This window comes from Microtus oregoni, unplaced genomic scaffold (assembly GCF_018167655.1).
Source record: "Microtus oregoni isolate MIOR12 unplaced genomic scaffold, Mior012 000002F_ref0000024, whole genome shotgun sequence".
NCBI lineage: Eukaryota > Metazoa > Chordata > Mammalia > Rodentia > Cricetidae > Microtus > Microtus oregoni.
The window spans coordinates 62,837,736-62,852,978 of NW_024543061.1; the positions used below are offsets into that span (position 1 = coordinate 62,837,736).

A 15,243-nucleotide genomic window follows, 5' to 3' on the forward strand; every position below is an offset into this window, starting at 1 on the left:
TCTTTTGCTGTTGGTTCTAAGCTGAATTGCATTGTGGTCAAATAGGAAGGACTAGGTTATTTAAATTTTCAACAAATATGTTTGTTCAGATTTGTTTTGTGTCCCAGTTTGTAGTCTATTTTACAGAAACTTCCATTTGTTACTTCAAAGAATAATAAGTATTCTTTGGTGTTTAGGTGGAATATTCTATAGGTATAGATTAGCTTTATTTAATGTATGATGTCATTTAATTTTGGTGCTTCTATGTTTATCTTTGGTCCAGATGCCCTAATAGGGGAACTGAGGCTTAGAAATCAACTGTAACTACTGAATTGGGCTTCATTTGTGTCTTGAAGTCCAGTAGTATGGTTTTTATGAAGGTGTGCGTGCTAGAGTTTACCTCATATATGTTTACAATTGTAGTGTCAGTTCAGTTAATTATTCCCTTGATAGGAATAAAGTATTCCTCTTTTTCTCTTCTCTATCCTTGAAGATAAAATGAGCTTCTTGTAAACCACAAAAAGACCAATATTGTTTCTTAACCCATTCAACTATCCTGTGTCTTTTGATTGTAGAGTTAAAGCCATTAATATTTAAAGTTGTCTCTGGAAGGTATCTGTTGATTGCTACCATTTTATTATTTTGTTGATATTTGTGTTTAATCCTATTTCATATTATAATAATCATAGCTTCATTTTTTCTTTTCAGTAGACTATTACCTCTGCTTATTACCCTCCTCAGTCCAAAATATTGTTTCTACTATTCTCTGTATGGCTGGTTTGATGGACATTAATTCTTTTAGCCTGTTTGTCACTTCAAAGTCTTATCAATTTTAAGATCTTCTTGAGACTTGTGAGTTGTTTCCTTCCTGAGCCTTGTAATTCTTGTTTATGTCCTGGGTCTTAGTGAGCCTCCTTCCAGACAGAATGTTTAAACTCAGATGAAATTCCTATACAACACTCTGGAAATTATTATTTTTTATCCAGATGGCCAATTAATGAGTGTGTGGTACTAAAGTCGCCCATTATGATTGCGTCAGGTTCTATCTATCCTTTCCTTAGTAGTATTTCTTTTATGAAATTGATGCATTGACATGATTATTTAGTATCCTCTTTTTGGTGTATTCATTTCACTAATAGGTAGTGAGTTTTTATTTCTTGTAACTAATTTTGCACTGAAGTCTATTTTATGAGTATTGATACTCCTGATTCTTACCAGCTTTGGATTTTCTTGTTTTTTTTGTTTTTTGTTTTTTTTTTTGTTTTTTTGTTTTTTTGGTTTTTTTTTTTTTGTTGTTGTTGTTTTTGGTTTTTCGAGACAGGGTTTCTCTGTGGTTTTGGAGCCTGTCCTGGAACTAGCTCTTGTAGACCAGGCTGGTCTCGAACTCACAGAGATCCGCCTGCCTCTGCCTCCCAAGTTCTGGGATTAAAGGCGTGCACCACCACCGCCCGGCAGCTTTGGATTTTCTTATCTATTCTTTTTTCTCTGTCTTAGTTAAGATTTCTCTTGCTATGAAGAGACACCATGACCACAGCAAGTCTTATAAAGGAAAATATTTAATTAAGTAGCTTACAGTTCATAGGTTCAGTCCATTATTCTCATGCCATCATGCCTGGCAGCAGGCAGATAAACATGGTGCTAGAGAGGTAGCTGAGAGTTTTACAACTTGAGCAGGCAACAGGAAGTGTTCTACAGTACTGGACATGGCTTGAGCATATAAAGACCTCAAAGTCTGCCTCCACAGTGGCACACACCCTCTAACAAGGCCATACCTACTCCAACAAAGCCACACCTCCCAATAGTGCCATTCCCTGTGACCTTAAAGGGGTCAATTATATCCAAACTATCATACTATCCTTTCATGTTTTCTTCTAACTAGTTGTCCTGTGTCCCCTAGAGAGTTAAAATCATTTGTATTTGAGTTTGTTTGTTGACAATTATGTATTTGTTTATTTATGTGTTTATTTGCTATGATTTTATTGGATGTTCTGGTTGGTTCACACGCTATTTCTCTTTTATTATCCAGCATATCTGCTGCCGACTTTCCTATTCTTGTCCTGAGCTGATAATTTCAGTGTTCTGGGATTTAGTTAGTGAGGAGTTGTGTTCTTTCGTAGTTGTCATATTCCCTTGTTTCATGTTTCCTGTCTCTTCATCGTGATCTACATATCTCCTATAATACATATCTCCTCCAGTTTTATTTGGGGGTCTTCTAAATAAGCAGTTTTCACTCAACAGCCCGGTACCCACTGCCGTTCAGAGACAAGAAAACAAACTGCTATACCACCAGGAAACCAAAGACAATAGAGTGATACAATTTAAATAAAATAAAGTGCAGTGCTATGCCAGCAATCACTGTAGAAATGAAAACGGAAGGCAACATAAACTGTGAAGTTAAAATTGAATTAAGAGCCGGGCGGTGGTGGCACATGCTTTTAATCCGAGCACTTGGGAGGCAGAGGCAGATGGATCTCTGTGAGTTCAAGGCCAGCCTGGTCTACAGAGCGAGGTCCAGAACAGGCACCAAAAGTCATAGAGAAACCCTGTCTCTAAACAAAAACAAAAAAATAGCTGGATGGTGGTCTCACACCTTTAATCTGAGCACTCAGGAGGCAAAGACAAGTGGAGCTCTGTGAGCTCAAGGCCAGCCTGGGCTACAGAGTGAGTTCCAGAACAGGTTCCAAAGCTGCAGAGAAACAAACAAAAAGCAAAGTAATATAATTCTGGCTACCCTTCTCTTTCACATTTCAGAATAATATCTGTCCTTTCTCCTCTGAAGACTTTTCTCCATCACAGAGCCACACCGAGGCAACCCCTAAGCCCCCATTACACAACTGGAAATAGATTTCACTTTTTTTTTTAACCAGAAAAATCTATTTACTGGTACTTGGTATCAAGCCAACAGTTTCACGCCTACTAGTAAAATGTACCACTGAACTACACCCAAGCCTGTAGTTGCTGTTTTAAATAATACAAAGTGATTATTAAGTCCTAATGACATACAAGAAAGCAGTCTGTTTACATTCTCATTGTGAATTTACTTAGTACTCTTCATTGTCTATGAAGACAATCACTATTTTTATAGATGACAAAGCCGAGACAGCTTTGTGCCTGGCTCATGACCGTGGCACCCATCAGCTCAGTGTGTGAGCTGAGTCCCGGTGCTTATGACCGTAATGCCATGCCATAAAGCACCGAGCACCCACGTGTCTCAATGAAGCCCGCACGCGTAGGTTTGAGCTGCCCATCCATCTGAACACTGTGCCTTCTTTCCTTGTTTTTATCTTGCATATCAGCTAGACAGCAATGGCTGCACCACACAAGAAGGAAACATCAGCGTGTTTGAATTAAAGCAAAGGTATTATAGAGTCCAGCATCTTCAAGTGGACGCGAAGGTTATAGAAGAAGGGACAGGTACGTGAGTAATATGGAGAAGGAGGCTATGAAAACTCACACCTGTTCACGTCAACAGTGGTTTAAATGGTGTTGAAAAAGGATGTAAAATACAAATAATTCTTTTCTAACTGGCTTGGGCTTTCAATGATGCTACTAATTTCTTTTTCAGGATTTGAGTTCACTGGATCTAGGAGAACTGAAATTGAAAGAACAACAACCAAACTCTTATTCGTGAAAGCAGACTCACACTTTAAATACGGGATTCCATTCCTTGTGAAAGTAAAGTACTTTTGGATTCATAGATGCTTGGGCTGTATTGTGGTTCCTCAACCCAGGCCATTCTGCTCGGTGTTCGACTTGTCTGACCTCACTGCTTGCCAAACAGGAATTTAGCTTGCTGGTAGAGCTTGTACTTCACATGGTCAAGTGCATGAGTTCAATTCTCAGAACTAAACTGAAAACTTAAAAAAGTTATCAGGATATCCCAAATCTAAAGCTTATGTAGCAAAATTTATATTTATAACTATTGTCCTTGAAAACCTTAAACCCCAAAGCCCCTGGCTTTCATTGCACATCCAGTTCTACTAAAGTGTTAGATGTTTGTAAAATATTTTTTGGATGCTGTTAGTTGGTGCATCTTTTGAGATCTTTATATAATATTGAAACACGTTTTTCTCTTATACTTTGTGTAGTATCATCATCCCTAGACTATACTTTTCTTCCTTGTTCAACTCAGGTCCGTCTAGTGGATCCCAATGGAGCCCCCATCCCAAATGAGCAAGTCTTCATCAAACCGCGGGAACTTGGCTACACCAATGTTACTACCACGGATCAGCATGGCCTGGCAGAGTTCTCCATCAACATCACCAACGTTGACATACATTCCCTCGCTATCAAAGTGAGTCAGAAACAGGGGCACGAGACACATAGTGAAGCTTTGGAACAGCTGGGACTCAATAGTGTGCAGCTTAAGGAAGAAGTATTCCCATGCCAAGCTGTCTCATTTTAGGACAAAACGCAAATGGTTTCTGATAAGTAATAAGAGCATAAGCAAAGGACGACAGAAATAAGTGCACACATTATGAATATGTGCTATTTTTTAATTACACATTTAATTAATAAACATGTCTATTAAGATAACATTTTAATTAGCTAAATTGATTAATTAATGTGTTATTTTTAATTAGCATAGAAAAGAACAGGTTTCACTCTGGCATTTTCAAACATTTGGTTGCTTGATCCTCCTCCCCAGTTATCTCTCCGTCTCCCCACCCCCCACTCACACGCTTCTGCCCCCAGTTGTCTGCTCTCCATACCCACACCACATACTTCAGATTTCTACTGTGCTGCTCTTTGATCTTCTTTCTCAGGCTTGGGCCTCATCTCCTTTCTTTCTCATCTTACTTCTTTTTTCTTTTTCCCCAGACTCCCTTTCTACTGCTTTAGTAATGAAATTTATCTCTAATTTTTTTGCATGTTTTTAACAACTTTTCATTGATTCCTTGTGGATTTCACATCATGCATCCCAACCCCACTCATCTCCCCATCCCCTTGCTTCTGCCCTCTGCTCTTGCAATGCTCCCCTCAAAAAAAATTTAAAAGTAAAACAAATAACAAACAAACAAAAACAGAAAAAAACACCAAAAAAAAAAATCTTGGTGTGGAAGCTGTAGTGTGCCCCCAGTGAGTCACACAGTAAACCCTTAGTCCCTACATCTTCTAAGTGTTCATTGCAATGAGTCGTTGGTCTGGTTCAAGGCCTCTGGCTTCTGCTACACTATCAATACTGGGCCCCAAATCTCCTGGTTTTCCAGTACCTGGCCTCAAAGCCAAGGAAGCATATAAGATGTTATGTAGTTTTATAAGTCTAATTTTTAAAACGATTAATGACAAAATGTGTTGTTTCTCCAGGTCTACCACAGGGAGGAAAGTCCTTGTCGTTTTTTCCCGTGCGCAGCAGTCGAATACGCAGAGGCGCACCACATAGCGCACAGTGTCTACTCCTACAGCTGGAGCTACGTCCACCTGGAGACAGAGGCGGGCGGCGTCTTGCCCTGCAGTCAGACTAAGACAATCCGGGCACATTTCATTCTGAAGGGGCCAGTCTTGAGAGTGCTGAGAGAACTCACTTTTTATTACCTGGTGAGTTCTAGCTCCACGCTGAGAAATACAAAGAGTCTTTTCACCTCCTGACCGTGCCTCTCCTCCTGCCATGTAAAATTTCGATGTAAACTTGGAAAACACTTTTTAATCTCAGGTCATGGCCAAGGGCAGAATTATCCAGACTGGAAAGCACACACACCACACGGAGCCAGGAGAATGTGAGTGAGTCCCACCCAGTAGCACGTCTCCACTGAGTTCCCCACAATATCACCAGAGAGATCTCAGCACTGAACAGCTAAGGATACTCCATGACGCTTGTGTGTCACGGTAAACACCCTCCACAGCCGGAAGTCCAGGTTCTGCCATCTCAAGTAGGTTATCTCTTCAGGATGGACGAGTCTCAGACCCCTAACGTGGGTCTCATACAACATGGTGAAATTTCTATTCTGAAGAGGTAACCCCCGAAAATACAAAGTACTCCAAGATACACCCCAAGTGAGGAATCTATGCATTTACAAACAGATTATCACCACCAAGGCAAAAGGTGTTATCTTAGCGTCAACCCCCCACCAAAATCTGGAGGGTTCCAGCCTTTGTCTTTAGGCCAGTCAAGATGCACCAGTTTTTATCCATTTGATTTATTTTTATTGTTTTAAATTGTGTGTGTGTGTGTGTGTGTGTGTGTGTGTACGCACGCTCTTATGAGTTAGTATGTGCAGATCAGTGTGGGTGACCTCAGAGTCAGAGGCATCAGATCCCCTGAAGTTGGAGTTACAGAGAGTTCTGAGCAGCCTGATGTGGGTGCTGGGAATCAAACTTGGGTTCTCTAGAAGAGCATCAAGCGATCTTAAACTTCTGAGATATCTCTCCAGTCCTTTGCTTTTATTTTTAAAGATATTTTATTTCTTCTTTGAAGGTTACATATATTTATACAATGTATTTTCGATTTATTTATTTCATATTCTCACTGAAGTTTTCCCTTCCTCATCTCCTCCCATTCCCTCCCCCACCCCCTAAATCCACTCCTCCTCTGTTTCTGTCCAACAGGCCTCACGTGGACGTCAGGAAGACATGGCACATCAAATTGTGGTAAGACCAAGCACCTCCCTTGTACTAAGTCTGGGCAAGGCGGCCCAGCATGAGGAATGGGCTCCCAAAAGTCATCCAAAGCATCAGGGGCAGCCCTTGTTCCCATTGTTAGGAGTCCCACAACTAGACCAAGCTACACAATTGTCACATATATGTAGAGGGCCCAGGTCAGTAACACACAGGCTCTCTGGTTATTGGCCCAGACTCTGAGTTCCTATAAGCCAAGTTAATCGATTTTGTGAGTTGTGTTCTTGTAGTGTCCTTGAACCCTCTGACTCCTACAGTTCTTCCTCCCTCTCTTCAGAGAAATTCCCCGAGCTCAGCCTAATTCTTGGTTGTGTGTCTCTGCATCTGTTTCCATCAGTTACTGGATGAAGATTCTCTGGTGACGGTTGGGATAGTCACCAATCTGATAACAGGAAATGGCCAGTTTAGGCTACATATCCACTATTACTAGGAGTCTTAGCTGGGGTCATCCTTATGGATTCCTGGGAGTTTCCCGTGCACCAGGTTTCTACCTGACCCCAAAATGCGCCCCCTTTCCAGTCGTCTCATTCAGTACTCTCCCCTCCACCCACTCTCCAACACAATCCCTCAAGTTCCCATCACCACCTGCCCCCAGTCCACCATGAGATCGCTTCTATTTCCCCTTTCCAGGGAAATCAATGTGTCCCATCCCCTTTTGAGCCCTCTCTGACCAACTCTAAAATCTATTTATCTATTTAATAAAATATCCAGTTACTTTTTCTACGAACACTAAATAGGAGTCATAATACCCATCTTGAGAAGGTTTATGAATCTCCTCAGATGCACCAGAAGCAATAACAGAGACTTCTAAAATTGCATAATATTCTCTCAAGAAATGGAAATACAGTGAGCATTTCATTAACTCCAAAGATATGCTTATTATTTCCAAATGTAGCTTGCTCCTCTGAGATCAAGTTGTCATCTATATTCTTCTTCTTCTGATCTTAATAATAAATGAAACATCAGGCAAGGGTTGTTTCATCCCTTTTCATAACAGGAGTATCTAACAGATGCTGTTTGGGATGTTAGGGGTAAAAGAGTTAAGAGCTTAGTATATGATTAGCTATAAATAAGCACTATAGCCTTCCATGGTAAACATCTTGGTGGGACGCTGTGAGCATCCCACACCCTCCTGAGATCATTAGCATGCGAACAGTTAACCACAGAACAGACCAGATGTGAGAATGTCTTCCACATACAGATAGTCCCCCAGATCCCTGTGTTTAGCTATTTGGGCTTTCCTGACAGTATTCTGACCCATGCCTGCCTCTTCCCATTCCCCACAGCTCCAGTGAAAGGGAACTTTGCCCTGGAGATCCCTGTGGAGTTGAGCATGGCGCCCGTGGCTAAGATACTCATCTATGCCATCTTGCCTGATGGAGAAATGATTGCAGATTCTGCAAACTTTGACATTGAAAAGTGTCTTCTCAACAAAGTGAGTGACTTATTTCTAAAAATCTCTATTTAAAAAAGAAAACCACCTCTTAAGGATACAGATTTCATAAACTAAACTCAGGAGCAGGTGTGCGCCTCAGTGCAAAGATACAGATGGCACTGGAGTGCCAGATTTTAATTCACAAACCCCCAAATGGCTGGAGGTTGGTGAGAAAGAAAGAAAGGAAGTGGGAACAAGAGAGGGGAACTGAACACTTTTAATAGCTTGCTAACTACCTCAAAGTCAGATAACTTAAAATTTTTACTGTATTTATCTGCATGTGCAATGTGCACATGAATGCACACATGTGGATGAAAGAGAACAATTTTTCAATGCCTGTCTCCTCCCACAGGAGTCTGGGAGATCAAATTCAGGACATCAGACTCATGGCAGGTGCCTTTGCCCAGTGAGCCATCTCATAGGCCCTTAATGTCACATAGTGTTATGCAAGACCAGTAATAGAATCCAGGCCTATCAATTGTTAGTGTACTTCCTTTTCCTCCAGTTTTTCATTATGACTTTTTTTGTGTATTATAAAGACATAGGGCCTTGCTATTACTAAATTTTATGATACGACACTATTAAATCATAGATCCCAACACTCATGTGACAAACCAGGCGTGACTGGTGACTCCTATAGCCCCAGTGCTGTGGAGGCCAGAGGCAGGAGAATTGCTGGAACTTGACAGCTGTCAGTTTAGCCCAGGTTTCTGTCTATAAGGTAGAGAGTGAGAGAAGGGCACCTGCATCTTCCTCCGGCCTCTGCCTGGTGCATCGGTACATGCACCTGCACACACGGGTGCATGACACCGTACTCAAATACATGTGCACACAGACCAAAAACGAGCTAGTTGCAAGAATTTCAAGGAGCCAAAATAGTCGTTTATTGCTTTAGAGTTTGACTGACACAACTCCCATCTTCCTAAATCAATCCCAATGATGAAAAAGGAAGCGAAGAGCCTCGGCTGACCTCCCGACAGTCATGATCTGGCAAGCGGATGTGCACGCAGAGGTAGAGGGTGACTCAAGTGGCAGGCTTCCAGGTGGCAAGAGCAGGAAGCTGGCTAAGCCTGATTCCCCTTCCCACAGGTGGACCTGAGCTTCACTCCAGCCCAAAGTCTTCCCGCCTCACACGCCCATCTGCAGGTCACAGCTTCTCCTCAGTCCCTCTGTGGCCTGAGAGCCGTGGACCAAAGCGTGCTGCTCCTGAGGCCTGAAGCTGAGCTCTCCCCTTCCTTGGTGAGTCCTTATCATCCTCTGTCCAAGAGAGGCCAGAGGTGAGGCTCCAGGTACTGGTTCTGATAAAACAGTAGTCATTCAGACTCTAGGACTCTTTTTTTTTTTTTTTTTTTTTTAAATATTTATTTATTTATTTATGTATGTATACAATATTCTGTCCGTGTGTATGTTTGCAGGCCAGAAGAGGGCACCAGACCCCATTACAGATGGTTGTGAGCCACCATGTGGTTGCTGGGAATTGAACTCAGGACCTTTGGAAGAGCAAGCAATGCTCTTAACCTCTGAGCCATCTCTCCAGCCCCTCTAGGACTCTTTAATGTAAAAATACCGCATTTAATGCTAAAGGCATTGCTAAAGGAGCTCTTCATTATAAAACCCCAAAGAACAGCTCTGAAAACTTCAGTCAATAAACTCTAGACAAAGCCTGAAGCAAAGCACTCAGTGGGTTGTAAAGCCTGTGTGTGGCCCTGGTCCTCTGTGTCCTTACTGCTCGTCTCCCACCCCAGGAGTGGCTGCCCCCTAGCACGTTCCCAATGGAGCTTTTCAGAAAGATGCTGTCTGTGGGAGCCAAACAAAATCATTTACACAGATGGAATCTTGGGCATCTCAAGAGTTCCCCAAATAAGAAAAATACGTAATGCTTTGAATTAAAAACACTACAAGGAGGTTCTCAATTTGCTCTGAAAGTTCTCAGATGTGCAAATGAAACCATAACCATAGCAAAATTCTTCTTCATATTGAAGTAAGAATGGGCTTTAGTAAGGAAAATTACATATCATGTAATAGTTTAAAAGAAATTATTGACACTGGCTAATAGCCTATTTTAAAATGTATGTAAGGTGCATACGTAACCTTTAGTCCAGACAACGCTGGGAAGTAACCAGTCTTCGACTAACGCACAAGGTAAACCAGCATTTACTTTCATTTTAATGGCGGAATTTTATGGCGCACATGCAGAAAACAGCTGAGGAAGGAATATGACTAAAATGCTTTACTGTTAGAGTCTGACTTTCCCCCAAATCTATTAAATAAAAGATTTCTTGAGGAATTGCTTTAGCTGACAAATACTGGCAATTAGTTTTTTTTTTTTTAAAAAAAAAAAAAAGCAAGCAAACAAACAAAAGCATGCATGGCTTCCCAAGGGGAGTCAACCAAGTCTGACACATCACTTTGAGGCAGGACCAAGGCCCTCCACCCTGTATCTGGACTGAGCAAGGTATCCCTCCACAGGGAAAGGACTCCAAAAAGCCAGTCCAAGAAGTAGGGATAAATCCTGGTTCCACTGCCAGTGGTCTCACAGACTCTCCAAGCCACAAAGTTGTCACCCACATTCAATGGCCTAGTTTGGTCCCATGCGGGTTTGCCTGCTATCAGTTTGGAGTCAGTGAGCTCCCACTAGCCCAGGTTAGGTGTTTCTGTGGTTATCCCCTTCATGGTCTTGACCTTTATTATTACTCCTCCCTCCCTTGGGCTGGTCTCCACCCTGAGCTATCCAAGCTTTAGCTGTTCATTCTTTCAATGATTACAGCTAGTTCTTAAATATTTTATTTCACATTCTCTATTAGTCTTTGAAAGTCTGGGCCTTCCTTCATCTTTAGCAGTATCTGTTTATTCTTCTTACTATAAAGCAGCATGATAAAACTGATTAGGCAGACCCCTCTTATCTTCATCTTGCCTACAGAACTATATGATTACTGTATCAAATCCTTAGAAAGTCTTTATTTCTATAAACAAAAATTATGGCTTGTTATTAAGTCAGATGGTGTGCTGTGGCCATATTTTCTCTCATTTGTACATCCCGACATATAATCATTCCTTTTCATGTTTGCTTTAGGGTCATCCTCCCCCTCACTTGATTTCAGTTCTTCTGTTGTCCCCACTGGAGCTCTCTGTCACCCTGCTGCTCTCTTTTTGGCTGACTTCTGTAACACAAATGTTCACCCCTATTCGGGGAAGTTCCTTCAAAATTCCCTGTATTTGGTTCACTGTTTTCTACCTTGCTATGACTTCTTTTCAGGCTACTGACTCCAGTGGGCTTTAAGCATGTGGTGGTACTGTTCTGAGAAGAGTGAATCAGAGACAAACTTCTTTTGCACCTCTGAGTATCTATACTTACAGTAATAATTAATACTTCGAAATGGGACAAAACGTTGGCTAAGAAATCACGTTCCCTGAAAACTCGGGAGACGTAGGGTCTCTGGATTTATTTCTTCCTAAGCTAGTGCTAAAATGCACAAAGCCATTATTAATTCTGCATCTTTTATTTTATTTATTTTCTCTCTGTAATCTTTTAAGATCTTTTATGTGTATCTGATCTCCAGAATATTCACTAGAATGTGAGGCCATGGAAAGCCACGGGTTCTCACTGTGTCCTGGTGAGCCTGCGGGTCTTTTCTGACAGTACTGTTTTAAATGCATGAGATAAAACATGTAAGAAGACAAGAAATGACAGTTGCAAAAAATATGCCCTCTATGAAATAACAGTCCACATAAGCCACAATATCAATATAAATCATCATTGAACAAGTTAAAGCGTGGAAGCGTGGAAGCGGAGATGCCGTGAACACTCCTGCTTTACTGTGGACTGCCTTAACTCACATCCTCCCACACACTGTCAGCCATGGGTAGATAGAGAACTCCCGAGCCCACATTCAGCCGGGGCCTCTGAACTTAGAAAATATGAGTTCCCTACTCGGAGGCTGAAGGCTCCTGAGTACCGGTTGCACAATTATTGCCGGGATCTGTCACTTGGATCAAGCTGGCCATCTTTTTTAAATATCCACTCGAGTCCTGATAATGGTGATGCAGACAGCTCTTCAGACTACCTGGCTGAACTGAATATAATGTGAAAACATCTCTCATCTTGCATCTGGTCAAAAGTCATAATCTGGCTAGTAGGTGTGTGCACGTGTGTGGCTGTTTAATTGATTCACAAGTCAGGCAATTTCTGTTAAATGCCTAAGAAAATAAGATATGAACATATTTTATTATCCATGCACATATATCCAGACCTCTAAATTCTCAGTCCCTTAAGATCATAGTGATCCCAAGTTTAAAACCTGGAAGGAGAGACTAATTTGCTTCTCCTCTAAGATTTTGTTTCAATTCTTATCAATTTCTCTGTCATTCTATTGTTCTTTTTAGACAGATGGTGGGTGTCTTAAGTAAATCATCTAACGTTGTCTTTTACTCTGGTTATCCTTGGGTTTTTCTATTTTCTGAGCAATTTCCTTCAGATGTACCTTTCATATTTTTAAATATTTTGTTGCAAATTAGCTTTCTATCCAAACCTATTTTTCCCTGCTCTAGATTTTAAATAGTCTTGAGTTTGCTGCCTGGATGCAATGCATCATATCTTGGTGAGAATTTGATAGTTTTTGTTTATTTCTTCCTTTCTTTTTACTTGGGAGGCTTTGTTTTATTATTTGGTTTCTAATTACTATTCTTTCCTCAACTCTCTTATCTCTGCTCATACTGTCATCAACGCTGGAAATCTGCAGAAGAATTGAAAGTGTGTTCATCGGGAACTGAAGCTGGTCCTGTGGTCTGGGCTTGGGGGACCCTGTCTGTCACATGATTGGCTGTGCTGCTACTTTATAAGCAAGCCAGTCTGTTCTTTCCAAGGGAGCCACCAAAGGCAAAAGTCAGTTTGTGAGCTTTGTTTGCCCAGACACCACCCCATCCCAAGAAAAGTTCATGTCTTAGAGACACAGGTTCGGAGCACACTGGGTTGGCAAGCCTTTATCTCCTGTCTTCTTCACACACATTCACCTAGCCTTGACTTCTCCCATCCTCCACTGCCCAGGCTGGGTCCGGCAAAGTCTGGCAAACTTGTTTGTATGTCCCCAGCATCTCCTATGGCTGCAAATGAATAATATGCTTCCATATGTCCCCAGCATCTCCTATGACTGCTAACATGTAATGCACTTCCATTTGGACACATCACCTGCAGTCCCTCTGCCTCTTTTTTAAGAAAGATTTATTTATTTATTATGTCTACAGTGTTCTGCCTCCATGTCAGAAGAGGGCACCAGCTCTCGTTATAGATGGTTGTGAGCCACCATGTGATTGCTAGGAACTGAACTCAGGACCTCTGGAAGAGCAGCCAGTACTCCTAACCTCTGAGCCATCTCTTCAGCCCCCTCGATCTCTTTCTAATCCTGTGAAGTGCCATTTGAAGGCTTGAATGCATCCTTCTGTCAAAGATGGAGGTGGCTTGGGTTTGTTTTATTTTGAATTTTTTCCCCTGAATTTTAGGAAAAAAAATATGTAGCAAATTCTTCATTCAGATTTCTTCAGGCTGTTTACATATTGACTAACTTAACTTCTGTCTTATTTGTTTGTTTTTATAGTATTCCAGTAGACTGAAATGTACAACCTTGGTATTTTATATGTATTGAATGGTTGAAGTAGCATAAACATATTTCTCAATGTTTAATGTCTCAGATTAATATGTTAAAATTATATCATTCTCAAATATAATACACAAGATATATGTTCATAACTCCTTTTTTTAATATGTGGAGTATTTTTAGTCTTTTCCTAAATACTGTGAGCACCTTCAGAATTAAATCACTCTTCAATAGAAAATACTTAGAAAACCTCACTTAGGGATCATCGAACAATCTAGACGTGATTTGCAGTGATCATACTGATTCTTTTCTCTTTTTAAGTATCTTCCAAGAAAGTCCAAGAAAGAGGCTCCCTTGTTTCTTACAGATATACAGTCTGCCAGAGATGAAGTTAATCAACCGCCCTCAAACTTTGGATCAGCTACTCGATGAACCGTGTGTGTGGGCTGGAGGTGATAAGGTTAATCAGAGCATCGAATACTTAAACAGACAGGAGAAGGGTGTCTACAAATTCGTGGAGGTAAGCAGTATTACCCATTAACGTGCTGAGCTATGATTTTTAGCTTTAATGAAGAGCTAAACTAGTAAAGAATTGCAAAGTCAGATCAAGGATATAAATCACTAGCAGATGTTATGTGTTATGGTTCTTGGATTCAATACAAGCATTGCAAAAAATGCATCTTGGAAAGTGTCCAGTCTAAGCACAGAGTGAATAACTGGCATTTTTTTAAAAAAATAAATTCTGGATTTTTGAAATAAGCTGTCACTAGGTAGCTCTGTCTGTCCTGGCACTCACTCTGTAGACCAGGCTGGCCTCAGACTCACAGAGTTCTGTAACAAGTCTTTCTCTGTCCTACAAGCCAGTCCCCAAATAAAGACACAGAGACTTACTATTGTGAATGCTCAGTCTTTGCTTTGGCTTGTCCCACTAGCTCTAATAACTTAATTTAACCTGCTTCTATTTGTCTACATTTGCCGTAGACTTTTTTTTTTTTTTTACATTTCTTTCTTTCTGTATGTTCTGCTTTTCTGCTTCCTCTGTGTCTAACTGGCTGGCCCCTGGCATCTCTTTCTCTTTCTTCTCCCTCCCCACCACTAAGTTCCTCTTCCTACTTTCTCTCCCTGCCTGGCTATTGACTAGTTAGCTTTTTATTAAACCAATCACAGTTACATATCTTTACACAATCTAATCAAATATCTCACAGCAGAGAGCTACCTGCCTCTGTATCCCAAGTTGATGTGGGATTCCCCTCCGTATGCTTATGTGGATATGTTTTGTTGCCATTGGTTAATAAAGAAGCCACTTTGGCCTATAGCAGGGAAGAATATAGCAAAGCAGAAAATCTGAGCAGAAGGTAGAGTTAGGCAGATACCATGTAAGCACCAAAGGAATAACATGCCAGCACCTGTAAGCCTCAGCCTAGTGACAATACACAGATTAATAAAAATGGGTTACTTTAAGATATAAGAGCTAGCTAGGAATATGCCTAAGCCATTGGCCAAACAGTGCAGCAATTAATATAGTTTTTATGTGATTATTTGGGTCTGAGTGGCTGAGAAAAGAATGTGCAGTCTCTGTTTACACCAAGTGCTAGGATTAAAAGCATGCACCACTGTACATGG

The 15,243-nt window shown here is 41.0% G+C and overlaps 1 protein-coding gene across 1 annotated transcript in view; it reads left to right on the forward strand.

Annotated features, from left to right (window-relative positions):
* Window positions 1–15,243, forward strand: part of LOC121434591 (alpha-1-inhibitor 3-like) — a 49,295-nt gene that overhangs the window by 14,285 nt on the left and 19,767 nt on the right. The window contains exons 9-17 of the mRNA XM_041633517.1: window positions 3,276–3,393; window positions 3,545–3,654; window positions 4,112–4,273; window positions 5,287–5,517; window positions 5,633–5,696; window positions 6,526–6,567; window positions 7,881–8,029; window positions 9,119–9,268; window positions 13,988–14,140. Coding sequence (XP_041489451.1) covers window positions 3,276–3,393; window positions 3,545–3,654; window positions 4,112–4,273; window positions 5,287–5,517; window positions 5,633–5,696; window positions 6,526–6,567; window positions 7,881–8,029; window positions 9,119–9,268; window positions 13,988–14,140 — 1,179 coding nt within the window. The remainder of the gene's footprint in view (window positions 1–3,275; window positions 3,394–3,544; window positions 3,655–4,111; window positions 4,274–5,286; window positions 5,518–5,632; window positions 5,697–6,525; window positions 6,568–7,880; window positions 8,030–9,118; window positions 9,269–13,987; window positions 14,141–15,243) is intronic.